The sequence below is a fragment of the Neolamprologus multifasciatus genome, chromosome 1, assembly GCF_963576455.1.
Source record: "Neolamprologus multifasciatus chromosome 1, fNeoMul1.2, whole genome shotgun sequence".
Classification (NCBI taxonomy): Eukaryota; Metazoa; Chordata; class Actinopteri; order Cichliformes; family Cichlidae; genus Neolamprologus; species Neolamprologus multifasciatus.
The window spans coordinates 30,839,838-30,855,527 of NC_140439.1; the positions used below are offsets into that span (position 1 = coordinate 30,839,838).

Below are 15,690 nucleotides of genomic sequence, written 5' to 3' on the forward strand. Positions count from 1 at the left end.
TACATGTGAGTAAGTGGTAAGAGTAAGGGAAAAACGGGACCCTTTTCAAAGGAGCTTATCTCAAAAAGCAATGCATGAACATCTCTAGGACTCTCAATCCCTCTGAGAATTACAGGCAGGTGTGTGAAAAGGTGACTCGGCATGTGGGAAACTCATCTGTGGCTGTTCGAATTGGCATAAGTGCCTGCTTCCTTCTGTTTTTTTTGGCCAATTATTTTCATGCCATGATTGTCTGAGAAATTTCAGGAACTAGATGAGGATTTGGGAGGAGGCTTAACAAGCAACCGCTGCTATAAAAGTGACGCAGGGCCAAGAAAGTGGTGTTTGTGATCAACCTCAAGCAGATTCTTGATGCAGAACTAGCTTCTCTTTGTCCACATACCCAAAATCTAACATTTCCAAGAATTCTTGGAGTTTAACATGAGTTTTGTTTTACTCAGTGTGAGCATTTTAAACCATGTTACTTTCAGTAAGTGAACTGTGCTTTAAAGAGGTCGTTGGTTACTTGGAAGCGCAGCAAGCCTAGCACCTAAGATAGCAGGCCCTGCATTTATGCGAACCTGCAGTGTGGTCATTGTGAGGGTATGAATATTTTGGCTTTGCAGAGAGTAGCTTAATGCAATGCATAGATGAAAACAAGACCCAAGTAGGTGAACAGTTCCATCTCCAAGAAGGCACATAAGCAAATTAAGTGTGACCAAAAGCTTTAATTCGAAAGGCAGAAGGATTAGGCTGTTTGATGAGCAGATTTAAGGGTGCAGGCAAGGGGAACAAAAAGAAACACTTCTGGCCAAGCGTTATAATCTTTGAAAATGTTCTTTAAACCCATCTCCCTGTGACGTGTATTTTCACTGCACTTCAACCCAACATCCCCAAGATTAAGGGCTTTTATCATGTATCCTCTCTCTCCCATGATTGCTGCTTGATATTTTTGCTTTTGACGTCTTTCTCCACACTCGCCTTCTTCCTTCTTTTTCCTCAAAGTGGACTTTAATAGGTTTAGGAAATATTACATCTTAGTGCACTTACAGAAAAGTGCGTTACCACTCCACTAAAACACTCCATCTCTTAAACAAAGTCATCTGATTTAATCCCTGAAGGTTTCCTTCCAGCCTGTTAGATAAGGCCCACCTCAACGAATGCTTCCTGCCTCTTTTGTGTTGGTGGGTTTTGTAATTTTCTTCTTTGTTCCTCTTTCTTGCAGACTTTTCATACACCCAGCTTGGGAGATGAGGAGTTTGAGATTCCTCCCATTACACCTCCACCTGAGACGGAGTCCGGTCTGGGTCTGTCAGAAGTGGACTCGCCATTCCCAGCAATGCCTGAGCCCCCAGCTCCACACAGGGGTCCCTTAATCCCCCAGTTTCCCCCACAGAGTCTGGATCTGCCCTCGATTACCATCTCACGCAACATGATGGACCAAGAAGGGGTGTCTGTCAACAACGGCCAGTCTGTGGTGAGCGCTGCCATCTCACAACTAAGTGAAGAAAAAAAAACATTATCTTGCTCTCATTTATCTAGAATAGGAAATCTTGATTTATTTGTTGATGATGTATCCAAACTGAAAGACTTTAAGACAGAATTTGGAGAGCTGCACTAATCCACCTTTATAAGAAGGCCCTTTTACTGAACCATACTGTAATGTCACCTTCAGAGTTTTGCATGCCTCCTATTGTCGGTGCATCTGGCACAGCATCTGGCCTTGTTTACAACACAGGAGGTATATGATCACATTGAGTAAATGTCATGATATTATGTTACTTACTGTGAGCATTTTTTATCTGTTAAAAAAAAACAAAAAAACAAAACAAAACAGGAATGTGAATGATCCCTCTCTATATGAGGTGAACAGATGTGAATAGATCACAGGTGTTAGAGTACAATGCTCATTCATCCCCAGGAGGACGGTGAAAATGGGACCCAAACGTGCCACAGTTTCACATGCTCATATTTAATTCATGTTACCTCCTGAAACCTTTTTTTTCCTGCTGTAAATGCTGATCTGCGCTTCAGCAAAGTGTCACATGAGGTCTTCAGTAACGACACATGCTATTTTTAGAGTTTAGGACCGGGGAGAATTATCCCACTAGTAAAATGTTGATACATAGAATTTTAATTGGTTAATATGATTACACTTGATTAAACATAGAACTGTAGAGTGAACTAATCGCTTTCTTTATGTTGATACTGTTGTGTGCTACAGATTGTGAGATCGTTGTCTGAGGCTGGACAGGCATTTTCAAATGCCACAATCATGGAAGCACTGAGGAGGAAAAATGGAAATGTCACTGGCTGCCTAGTTGTCTTACAGAGCCATTACAAAAATGGAAGATTCATTTAGGAGGGAAGAATTGAAAGGACAAAGGCATCAGCAAAAAGATGATGGTATTGATGGTGCATTTGCTTTGTGAGTCACAAATCAGATTGCATTGAGATGAGGCGCCATTATTATTATTAGAAGTGTGTGTGAATAAATGTAATGTGTTTTAGACCCTCTGCCCCCATTTCTCCCTAACACATTTGTTGAATCACAGTGATATTAGGTATATTTATTTACATTCCATATGGGAAAGGACTGTAACATTTTTACAGCTCTTTTTCCTGCTCCCATGCTTCTGGCATGTGAAATAATTGCAGCTTTTAAAATATCTCGGCTGCATACAGTAAGTGAGCCCCTGAAGGCTTTTTGCCTAAAGAATTTTCATTTCATGGTCAGTTAAGCTTTCTGCATCTGGAAGAAACGGAACCTTGACACAATTACATTCCTGACTGTTCTCATGACTTGCTGGAGGATTAGATTTGATTCTCAAACATTATTCCTCTTTAACACCATTTGCATGGCTCATGTCTCTGATTGTGCAGAGACTCTATTAAAAACCGAGGGGAGAATGTGGGTTTTTACTCTTTGCCTCGTGGCATTGTCGTCGGCACACTACTCACTCGTTATCAGTCATCGCACATTGTACCGCAGGAAGACTTGTGGTGGCCCCTCATTTTTCCTGTAAATGGGATTGATCCCCAAAAGTCTTGTGACAATGCCTTTAGAAATTCTATTCATCTGTGGTTTTATCTTTGCTTTGAGAAGAGAAGGCAACTAAATGAGATAAGTAACAGCACTGTTTTCACTGTATTCCATATATAGAGACAATGATTTACGAAGGCCCTAACAGGGGTATTTTGTCATTTTGTCAGCACACTGATAAAGGAATGACAACCTTATATACATGATTACATTCTGTGTTATTTGTTATGGCTTCAGGGGCAAACAAATAAACCGTGCACTATTGCAATTACATTTTTCATCAAGCCACCATGCTCATATTTCCCAAACTCTTGTCTTGGTTTCCTTCCTCTGTGCTAGCTTACTCGTGTAGAATACTTAGCCTGTGCGAAAGCCTGTCTCTTATCAGAACTTAATGAGAAACCCAACCAGCAAATATACCTGGGCTATTTTCAAAAAGCTTCTTCCATGTCATTGCATTGCCAAGTGTTCTGCTAATTCCTCTCCCCTTAATGTTCAGCGTATGTCTTGCAAATTGGCCACAGATGCTGGGCTTCTACAAAGAGAAATACATTTTCTCAGCTGCAATGTGCCTGGCAAGCCCTGAATCTGAAGTCATTATTTATTTAATCTGCTCTCCTAACAAGCTTCTGACTCTCATTTTTGTCTCCCAGCATGTGTCCTCCTGATTTGTGATTGAGTCTCAATAGTGCCAAATAGTACTGGAGTTAGAGCTGCCAGTATTGCTTTATTCACAATTTCTTCTCGATTTTCTCCCTGCTGCACAGCAAGGGTCTCTGGGTTCTATTTCAAAAAACACCTGGTGCCTTCACCACATTTGAGGGTTTTCTTGACACGTGTAAGCATGTAGTGAAATGGGCTCTGTGTCCTCTCTGATTGGATTTGATACCTACACTAGTCAACCGGTTGTATTAGATGTTAAAATCAATATTTAGAAGATATGAGCCCTGCTGTCTTATTACATTTACCACTATGTGGTAATGCATTATATATTTTTCATTACCAACTAGCTGTTTCACATGTCATTAGCTTTGCAGCAGCAAAGATATGCTAATAAGCGATGGTGGCGTTTGAACGGCATCCATCATGCAAGATAAAAGTAAGTCTGAAAAAGCCATTTGTAGTTTGCCGTTCACATGATTTGATATGCCACGATACTGTGTAGATTGTGAGTGAGTATAATACCCACAATTCTGACTGGTCAAAAACCACTATATCCTGAATCAAATGGAAAATGTGAGCAGTGTTGCAGAAAGCATGTTTTTCTACACTGTCCTCTTATCTCCTTTCCAAGCCAAGAAGCACTGACATGAGTTGTACATCAATTTAAGAGATTTTTTTTCTTCTTCTTCTTCTTCTTCTTCTTTTTTCTTTCCTCTCCCAACAGACAGCTATTGTGACATATTGGGTCAGTCAGAAATGAAAGATATTCATGCAGGCATGCAATACTTGTAATGAAGTCTCAGCTTGACCTTCTGCATGATTGATTCTGTAATTTACTTTTCTCAGGCAGCTCACAAACTGAAATGATGTCATGTTGGACAAGTTTTAAATACCCATAATGCACTAGGAGAAATGGTGGATAGGGGTATGGGTCAGTGGCTGCACCAGACAAAGGGGGGAGGGGACCTGCTGGCCTTGCAGTTTGAGGGGGGAGGAGAGAAGGAGAGAGATTTGTTTTTAAGTGGGGGTTAGAGGTTGGCGAGATGGATGGAGTGAGTTTGCACACCACAGAGAGGGAAAGAGAGCGAAGTGTGTTTGACTGAGACAGGGCAGAGGAAAGAAAAACAATTTATCTTCGTGCTATTATAGCCTTTACCGGCATTCAAAATTCCATTTTTCTCATTTGGCTTAAGCACAGACTTCAGCAGGTTGCAGAAAATGGAAGGGAAAAAAAAATAAAATGATGTTCCCGTTTAGAAGCCGAGTAAAGGAATATGTGCAGAGCACTGATAAACTATCTTTAATAGGACTGACCTTTCATGCTGGCGAAAGTTACTGGGGGATTCATCCTTATAATTAACATATAGATGATTTTACTCCTCTCCTGCCACGGAACATTTCCAAGAGCTCTGGCATTGATTGAATGGAAATTGAACTTGTTAACATTCTTTTCAGCCTGTTACAGCTTGGTGCCACTGTTCATAAATTCTTCCCAAATTCTGATTTTCAATATCTTTAAGAACAGACTAGAGTCTGTTTTCATTGACATCGGTGTTGAGATTTTTATCACTTGGCGAATGCATAATGTTGTTTTTTCAGCTCCGCTGCTGGTTTTATTGACCTGCGTTTTATTGTGGAAAGGGTTTCATGCATTGTCAAAAAATAAATAAATGAATATAATAAACATTTTTTTTACACTCATGTGCTAGCTTTCAGAACACTTTATGCTGCTGCTGTGTTCAGAGTGGTTAAAGTCGGTGATAATGTACAAAACAAAACAATCTATTTCTTCTTTTTTTGCAGCATATTCTAAAAATCATTATTTTGTTGTGAGCCATTTCAGCTTTGCAATTTTAAAGCAACACAACGGGGTATCGCACAAACTGAATTTACATTCAAAAAACCTTTTATTGATTAGAGAGTACATTTCAGCTTGTTAGTGTTTGATGTGCAAACACACAGATAGGAGCACATCTAGAAACGCACAAATCTGATTGAGGAGGGCACATCTGGCCACTGTGTACCCAAGATAAAGAATTATTTGCAGATTTACGATGACTATCAAACTATCTGGTTGGATGTCTGCTGTGACTCCAGACAATGCTGCAATCAAAATGCAAATGAGGAGCCAGAGGGACATAAATAAACCTCCCTAGTATCAGATTCATATTCGCAATCAAGACAACTGTTACTTAAGATGATTTCTTTGACTAACTTATTAGCTGTTATGTTTTTATTCAAATCAGATGTTCTAATGCTGGCATTTCAGTGACGCAACTGCCGTCGCTTTTTTGTAGAGTGAGGTGCTAAATTGCTGGTACTCTGGTTATTGCAGAAACATGTAAAACCAGATATTTAGCAGGGTGTTGAATGTGATATAATGATGTGTCTAAAGGTGATCATTAAAACATTTTTTTTCTTTGTTTCTTTAATGCACTATATTTAATTTGAAGCCATTTCAAAGAATTCACCACATCCCAAACGGCAAAATGAGCCACTGCTCTAAGTCAAAACTGCACCATAAGGATTGGGCAAAAGTGTTATTATACAGATGGCCACGACTAATGAGCTCAGTGTGTGCATCTTTGATGTTCGTCGCGAGCAAAGAGCAAACGGTGAGCCATCGTGTTCCCAGTAATGAAGATGACAATAACACTTGGAACATAGTGGGTTGCTGATATGTAAAGCACAGTCATTTGGTTGCAGGCTTGTTTATTGCAGCTTTTATTTGTGAGGATTTCCATATTTGAAGAACAATAACAATATGTTTTTAAAATTTCTTTCCCCAACTTTTCCTCATCTCTTTGTTGAAACCCGCTCTTTCATGTAAATATAAATCCATTTTCACTTCATAGATTGTATTTATGATAAGCAGTAGACATGGCATATGAGAAAGAAATGGATTGTAGATCCAATATGTTTCTGTCTGGAATGGTGTTACAATATTGTTTTCGAAGACGGGCATTCATAAGGTTCTTTCAATAAAGCCAGGTGCGTGGGTTTATGATGTGTTGATGTTGGGAGAGATTGAGTTTGTGCTGCTGAATACCAGATGGATGTACCCAGGGAGAACAAATCACCTTTTCTGTTGTGTTCACATCCCCTCTCTGTTCCATGTCAGCTCTGTTGGCTGTCTGATCAGTCTTCCCTCTGGAGAGCTGGCAGGCTTCGTAATTTCCTCCTCACCACAATCAATGCAAACACTTCGCCTGTACCTTCTTTAAGACTCTTTCAAGAACTGAATGTTTTACTAGGAAAAGGTGAAAGAGAAAATGTTATTACATTATACCCTGGATGGCAGAATGGATGGGACCTGTCCAAACCTCTTAAGCTTCATTCCTTCAACTGGCTGATTTATGGAGCTGATCTGTACAAGTATTTTTTTTTTCCACTCTTTAACAGTGAAGCATGATCTTTGAAAGGTGCCTACTTCGGAGTTGTATAACCTTAAATAAAGTAGTGCATACAAACTGACACACACACACATATGTAATATTACTGTGGCATTTGAAGCCCACTGCTCCCCTACAGGGACTGGGCAGTCTAAAGCTGTGTCACAGATTTCCATACAATAGAGTTTTGAAATGAATCAACCAAGCTGTGTAGTCATCTATTACTGACGTATAAAGATGGCACCTCGAGTGTTGAGATAATTTATCAGGTCTTGTAATAGAGACATTTAAGACCCAGGACATCATGACATGTAATCTGCTACATAACAACCCACAGAATCCAATGACCCCATTCCTGCTGTGGTAAAGGAATACAGGTTCTCAAGCTTTGGGCAGGATGGTGTCACACCGAGTACAGCTATTCAAGCTGGATAGCAGAAACAAATTAGGTGCAGCATGAAGTCTGTACTGGGAAAAAAACAGAAAGGGCCTCAGTCAACAAAAACAGGAATTTTTACAGTACAGTTTTATTGAATTATTTTAACAAGTGGTGTTTGCCATTATGTGAATTTCTTTGCAGAACATTGGCCCGGGTCATCTACGTCAATATCCATCCAACCCAGCCATGGTGATGAAGTCCATCATCAGCATGAACAGCCCCAATGGTATGATGTCACGAAATCAGCTGACCACCATCAACCAATCCCAGCTCAACACACAGCTAACCTTAAACATGGCAGGACCCAACATCACCCACACTTCCCCCTCACCTCCTGCCAGCAAGTCTGCAACACCTTCACCCTCCAGCTCCATCAATGAGGATGAGCAGGATGAAGCCAACAGGGTGAGCAAACTTTTAATGATTTGGATTACTGTATTAAAAGGTAGCAGTAAAAAGTAGACTCTGTTAAAGAGCAATTTTGCTATTGTCCTTATGTTAACTCTGCCATCATTTCAGGTCATTGGGGAGAAACGACCAGCCCCCATTGATCCCACAAAGAAATCTAAGACCCCGAAAAAGAAGAAGAAGAAGGATCCCAATGAGCCCCAGAAGCCGGTGTCAGCTTATGCCCTTTTCTTTAGAGACACTCAGGCTGCTATCAAGGGTCAGAATCCTAATGCCACCTTTGGAGAAGTGTCAAAGATTGTGGCATCTATGTGGGATGGTCTTGGAGAGGAACAGAAGCAGGTACTACAGAGTTTAGCGCCACTCTAAAGTAGTATGCAGTCTACCTTAAATTATTATTATTTGCCTTTTTAAAAGCTGTAATTTTCTGTTCACACACATTTTTGTGTCATCACAGGTTTACAAAAGCAAAACAGAAGCTGCCAAGAAAGAATATTTAAAAGCTCTAGCAGCATACCGTGCGAGCCTGGTTTCCAAGGTGAGAAACCATTTCTTCTTTTCACCTTTAAAATGTGTGAATTTATCAGAAAGGTGGTGTGAATTATTGAGTTCATTGTGTCATATTATGCACTGTGAAGTTGTAGAGGACTTATAATGACTGAAGTAGTTACTAGATACTATATGCTAGTCATTTAAAGGGAGGTAGTGGGATTTTAAATGGGTGAAATCTGTAATCGTAATAAGTTTTTATGTTTTTCACTTATCCAGGCTGCAGCAGAATCAGCTGAAGCCCAGACAATTCGCTCAGTGCAGCAGACCCTGGCCTCCACAAGCCTGTCCCCTGGCCTGGTGCTGCCGTCACCCCTCAACCAGCACCCCTCCATGCCATCAGCTTCCCAGGCTCTTCAACAAGCCCTGCCACGGGCCATTGCCCCAAAGCCTCTGCAGATGAGACTAGGGGGCAGTCAAATCGTGACCTCTGTTACAGTTTCCCACCAGAACATGTCATCTGGGATGCCTCCGCAGCTGCTCGGCCAGATGGGTGCTGGAGGGTCCATGGAGGCAGGTGCCCAGTCCACAGCAGTCTCTCAGATGAGCCCACCCATGCAACCGGTGCAACAGCATGCAATGCAGCAGCTCCAGCAGCAGCAGCAGCAGCAGCAGCAGCAGCAGATGCAGCAGCACCTCCAGCACCATCAGATGCAGCAGCAGCAGATGCATCACCAGCAAATCCAGCAGCAGATGCAGCATCAGCATTTCCAACATCATCTCCAGCAACAGCTGCAGCAGCACCACATGCAGCAGCAACAGCAGCAACAACAGCAGCAGCAGATGCAGCTGCAGCACATGCAGATGCAGCATCAGCTGCATCAGCAGCAGATTCAACACCTCCAGCAGCAGCAGCAACAGCAGCAGCAACAGCAGCAACATCATCATCAGCAGCAGCAGCACCAGGCCCAGTGTTCTCCACCTCAACACTCTCCTGGTACACCCCATTCAGTGGGAGGCTCTGCATCACTTGGCAGCCCGCAGCCAGCCTCACAGCAGCAGCCGCATCCTTCCCAAATTCAGGCCCATGCCCAGGTCCTATCCCAGGTCAGCATTTACTGAGCCAAATGGAAGTCCTATCTAAAAGAACAGGAATAGAATAAAAAGCATCAAACATGTTGCTTTTCTAAGTTGCACTTAAGAAGTGTGTGTAAGATTTAGAATGTTATACAAAGAACTTGTCCATTGATATAGACAGATATGCACATGCGTGTACAGGGGATTAATATGTTAACTGGGTTTTTGTCTATAAAATAGGCTAAGCTATGACGGAAGCCTTTTAGGGCGAGCACCCAGTGATTGTTTATTTGTTTGTGAGGTCTTTCAGTTTTCAATTTGAACTGACTGGACACACAGTATGTTGAAAGAAGCAAATCTTTCACTGTTTTATTTAACAATAAAGCTTTATTTATGAGGCCAGAGTTGTCAGTTCAGCGCAGTGTGAGGACGCTCAGAATGCGTTTCATCAAAAGGATTTTTATCAGCTCTTGCCTGGACTGAATGACTCGCAGGATCCTTGCTGGAAACCAGTAACCATCCGTCTTTGTTCCCACACTGGCCGGTATATAGCAAACTTTCTTTAGTCCAACCTTTCTCGTTCACCCATCATTCTTGCAGACGTAACTCTACAGATCATCGGATGTTGGAGGCCCAGTGGTGTTGGAACACAAATGTAAAACATTTCACAAATGCAGACAGTGTCTCTTCAAGAATGAGGGCAACTGAAAATAACAGGTCTTGGGATCCAGATTTGTGGATGAACGACTGAACAGACAGAGAGAGAAACTGCCATAAATCATTTATTTCATCCCATCATCACTCTGTAGCTGTAATCTGCTGTACATGTTTCATAGAGTGGGAAGAGACGAGACCTCCTTTATCCAGTAATTTACCCTCCAGATGATTTGCCGAAAAGTGTGTAACTGGCACCCTCCCAAAAAAAAAGTCTTCTTTAATCTATTTGTTTTTACTTCAGATGTTTAACAATTAAATTATGTTTTTATTTTGTGTAACAAAGGGGATATTTTATGGTAAATACAAATTTCTGGATCAAGGCAGATGGTTTGGGGATTGATGTATTTTTACTCTGCTCCTTGATACTGTCATTGTTTAAAAAAAAATGGAAAAAAGAAAACTAGCAGAGCCAGTTTGTTGCACTGCCAAAGCCAACTGAAAAGGCATCGGAGGTATTTTTGCCAGCTGTACAGAAGTCCCGGGGGAAAAAAAGAAACAAGAAAATGTTGTACATTTTTCATATCACCTGTTGTAAAGTTTTAATATGTGAGGCTTTAATTAAAACATTGTTAAACGACCTGTGGATTGCTATATCACATAGTGCATTTCTGCTCTTTTATACTTTTTTATGAGTTACAATAGCAGCAATTAATTTTGTTTGTATTTTGCTTAAAAACCAACTGCATTTGAAAACTGTCCATAGAGTCGATGCATATCCGTATGGAGTTCTGAAAAGGTTGTTTTCTGCTCAAGATAGAAAAAGTAAATTAATGTTGGAGTTTCTGCTCAGCCATGAAGACGAATCCAGAGACATTCCACCACTAATATGATAGTAGCCATAATTTTGTATGAAGTATTATATATTTCTTTGTGTCTCTGTTGAAAATTAAACTCTCAATCACAAATATTTATTTGAAGGAACTGTTTTCTTTCAAAAATTTATATTAATCATAATTTCTATTCGTAACTTCTTCATTTCCTTGTTAGTTATTGAAGAGAACCGCAGTTATAGATATTCATAGCGCTCACCAGATATAAAAAGATAAATTTGTATGTTTTCTATGAAGTAAATCTATGAGAACAATACTTTACAAGGTTATATGAGCATTCATGTTGGCTTTATTATACTCTGTGCTGTTTCTCAGTGATTTGAATGGAAGTCCATTGTTACTGTGTGTAAAAACAGTGTTGATACTGGACGAGGTCAGCATGTAACTGGTACTTGTCTCAATAACAGTCCCCTTCTCACACACCAGTGCACTGGATTCTGCCTCTTTCTTACTCCCTTTTAAAATCACTTCATTTCCAAGACATCCCCAGGGGTTTGCTGTGCTCCCTTGAATAATATGGTGAGCGGGGGAGGGAAGGCAGGCAAACAATAATTATCATATCTTCACAATAGGCTGTGAATCCACTGGCCCAGAGAAGGGGCCTTTATTTCTTCCAATGGCAGCTGAGACATTTTAAACACGGGTTAATGTTAGTTACAAATTAGGAAAGTGAATTCGCTCCTGCGCTTCTGTGATAGCAGCTTGATAGAATTTTCACATTTTGGTTTGTTTTCAATTAGTTAGTTTTAGGAAGGCATTTGTAATTTGGAGCGGAGGCCTGCCTCTGCTGCCTCTGCTGCTGCGGTGATTGGTTCTTCAGCTCGGTGTGGAAATGATGCCCATTTCTCTGCCGTGATTAATTGCAGCATCTGTCCTGTCAGAAGCCTGAGTGAAGAGGTCTGCAGGAAAACTGCAAATAAGCACTGGCAACAGTCTTAAAGTGCTTATGATGAAATGAAAATTAAAAACAGCAAGTGCCGCGCATGACCTGAATCTCAATACAGGGGGAAGAAGAGAATGTGAGAGCGGGTGTCCATGGATACCAAACACATGCTTTAAAAACACACAGTAATGAGGCTCTGGGAAATCGCTGTTATTATTCTGAACAGATTCACAGCAGAGCCCATTAATAATGCATGGAGCTTCTTGTTATTCCATAACCCCTCAGTACTGCGGTCACTGTGTGTACAAATATCTCATAGCCAGGGTTGGAGTTATGGGACTGTGCAATAAAAAGGTTACAGATATTTTCAAAACACCATTATACACACACACATAATTTACAAGAATAATACACTGCTATACATCCCCGGATCATGAAGGCTGGCTTCATCTGAATAGGTGAATAAATAAATGTATTCACCTGCTTTATGCATCAGCCTTGTATCCGTAAGATCATTTGTTTCCTCAGTGCGATATGATATGATCACAGAATGAAGCAGTCAATAACTTATGCAGTTCTTTCTTCCTGTCCTCATCATTAACTAAGGCTGATGAAATGCATGAAGGGCAGTATGACATTAATATGTCATTTGAGTAATGCAGTCATGAAGTGACCTAATTGTCCCCTTCTTCCCCACTGAGGTCAGTTGGTGGGCACAGTGCCAAGGATGACTAAGGAGTCAGATGTGGAAGCTAAGGGATTCTGTATTTTAATGATTTATTTGGCTCTTTTGTTATTTTCCCGTTCACTGCACAGATACAATATGAGCTTAACAAAAGCCCTGCTGACACTGACCATCTGACCATAAGACCCACGCTGCAGTCACTCGCACAGTCTGGTCGCAGATGCAGAACCTGCCACTATGATACGGCAACCTAAACATTGTCTCCTAAAGAAAAAGGAGGTAAAACAACCCTTTTTTTCCCTAATAAGACCTGATCCAGTAGAGTGCAGAGACATCTGCCTCTACAAGTCCAATGTCAAGCTTTGTTTACTAGGAGGAATCAGACCTCCAGTGAAATGGCTGACTACATTTAAAGAATTCTTGACCTTGCGTTGATGAGCTTCACAGAGAGAACTATTGACCTTTGAGATGAATAGTGAACTTTGTTTGGAAGGGGCTGCTGGCTGCTCTGTTAGTCTGCCGGACTGCTGACATCCCTGACCAATGGTAACGCTTGTTTAGGGAACTTTTGACCTGCCAGACTGAAGGAGCACCACAGACAAAGACTCTTAGCAAAGTTAATAGAATATTCAATAGGCTTAGTGTAAATATTATGATACCCTTTGCAGCCTTTCTGATTTAGTCAGTTAATTTAGCACTTTGATTTAATTTAAAAATATAATTTTTTTGAATTTTAGGGGAAACGGATTTAACAAATATAAATTTATCAGGCTGCAGAAAACTTGATCCATGCATAAATATTTAGATTTATACTCTTTTGCTCCCTTTCCATCTTTCTGATCTTTCGCAAACACGTTTGCACAAGAAACATGCATGTGCACACACATTTTCCATCCACGGAATTCAGCACAATGATGTTGCCTTGGAGACCGAGTGATTCAGCCATTAGGCTTATCCCCTGCTTTTGTTGAATTCTGTTAAGGTAAGTCTGATCTGCCAGTCTTGTGACCTCTGTCAGCTTGTGCACTGCTACGCTGTCACAGATCTGATACCTCCATGTTAGCATGCACCAAAAGAAAAACGCACATCGCTGGTCTGTACTCTGGTGACTTGGTGCTAGTAATGAATAATCCTCTTTCCCCACAACAGTAAATGATTAACTGTATGTGATCATAATAAATAGAATATTGAAACAGATCACAATCTGCTGTTATCTAATGTTTAAACAATGTTTAAACACCATGTATTTGAGTGTGGCTTAAGCAGAAATGGAAAGCAGATAAGAAAGCCACTACTACCTTACAGTCAACGTAATAAACGTCATGGAATAAACATCGAAAGTCCAAAGAAAAACTGTTTATAACAGTGACATCAGTGAAAATATGAGTTAGGGACTGGTTTGTTTCAGATTATTATGGTTAGCTCAGTTTGTTATTGTGCATTGTCAGTTTTTTGCAGACCAAATGCATCTGGAGCATTTATCCTCAGTTGAATTATACAGTTGCTCTGAAAACATGCTCAGCAAGCTGTCAGTGATTTGAAAAAGCTTCTTTTTTTTTATTGTGACAGATCATCATGCCCCAGAGGTTGACAGATGTCCCTGCGTTGCATGGAAATGATAGCAGTTTCTTTTTATTTGGACTTTGTTTAGTTTAAGAATATAAAAATCCAGCTCGCTCTCCCCCTGCTGCCACTTTCCGATTTATTTCATCAGTATTTTATAGGCTTTGTGTTCAGCAGAGGATCCCAACTCTGAAATTGCCTTTTATTGCAACTTACTTAGCCTGTTAATATAGGCTATTACAGAGCCAACATGTTTCTATGGCAACAAAACTGATAAAGTGTACCAGGAGACTAGAGTGATAGATTACACGTGCATGCTGTGTCACATCCAATTAACTCAAACTGACTGTACACCACATTATGCCACGACTTGCAGGAAAATCAATAAATATGGACGGTACCCAACAAGGTTCCCCCTCTGTTTCTTTCTTTCATCCCTTACGATGGCAGCAAAGCCAAGACAGATCATGCCACTAGGATGTCCCTGCTGCTACAAGAGGCAGGTGCTGTGTAGACACCATTCAAAACTTGGCCTATTCAGTCCAACTCCTCTAACGCTCCATTCATGCATAGCAAAACACCATCTGCTCCTGTTTTGCCCGAAGCAATCACAGCTGACCAGAAAAAAAAAAGAAGAAGAAAAAAAGAAAAAGAAATCCATGATAACAGCTGTTGCCAAACAAAAGCCAAACAAAAGGGGGTAGGAAAAGGTTAGAGACAAGTTCGACACCAAAAATTACTCATTGGAGAGGGTGAAGAAAAACATTTACTCTTGGTAATAGTCGGGGAAAGAGAACGCCATCCAGCAGAGAGGAAAGGGTTAAACGTGAGACTGTTCTATCCGTGGACCTGGCAGACTTGCAACAGTACAGGATCAGGTGATAATAGATTCAAGCTGAGGATGATTCTTTTACACAGTCAATTCTCAGGGTGCAGGAGCAGAGGCAAATGAGCCATAGAGTTTCCTTACAGTGCAGTCTGGAGTATATGCAGGCATAGATACACAGAGAACAGTCAGAAACACCATGTTGTTATTATTGTAAGGAGCTTGGAAAGAACAGGGTTGAAAAAGAAAAGGGTGTATACATGTCTGTCACACTGTTGTTGCCATTTTAATATTACTATTACTATTTTTATTGAACACTTTTAAAAGACTGCTAATTTACATTAAATCGGGAAATAGTATAAAATAGCCATTATGAATTATTTAAACTGCTTTAAACAGAAATACCTGTACAGCATGTAAAAACAGTTCTATTTTTAAATGGGAGATTTATCAGGAAATTGCACACATAACATTAAAATTCTACCACAGTTCTTTACTAGTAGTAGATTTTGAAGGCAGATTAAATTTGGCATATCAACTCGTGACATTAATGCAAATAAGGGATAAATACCATATCAGGGAAAAGATACTGACTACCAAATGATAAAGAGATAATATTTTTTATAAAGGCTTATAGTTTTTTTGCCCTCCTGCGTATCGTGCACTGTGGAATGATTGGCACTGGTTGCTTGACCC

General features: G+C 40.5%; 1 protein-coding gene across 1 annotated transcript in view; it reads left to right on the forward strand.

Moving 5' to 3' along the window:
• tox3 (TOX high mobility group box family member 3) overlaps positions 1 to 10,784 on the forward strand; it is a 37,101-nt gene extending 26,317 nt beyond the window's left edge. Inside the window, exons 3-7 of the mRNA XM_085156573.1 lie at positions 1,205 to 1,456; positions 7,658 to 7,921; positions 8,036 to 8,266; positions 8,382 to 8,462; positions 8,693 to 10,784. Of these exons, the coding sequence (XP_085012699.1) occupies positions 1,205 to 1,456; positions 7,658 to 7,921; positions 8,036 to 8,266; positions 8,382 to 8,462; positions 8,693 to 9,535 (1,671 nt within the window). The 3' untranslated portion in view covers positions 9,536 to 10,784. The remainder of the gene's footprint in view (positions 1 to 1,204; positions 1,457 to 7,657; positions 7,922 to 8,035; positions 8,267 to 8,381; positions 8,463 to 8,692) is intronic.
• Positions 10,785 to 15,690: the final 4,906 nt, after the last annotated feature.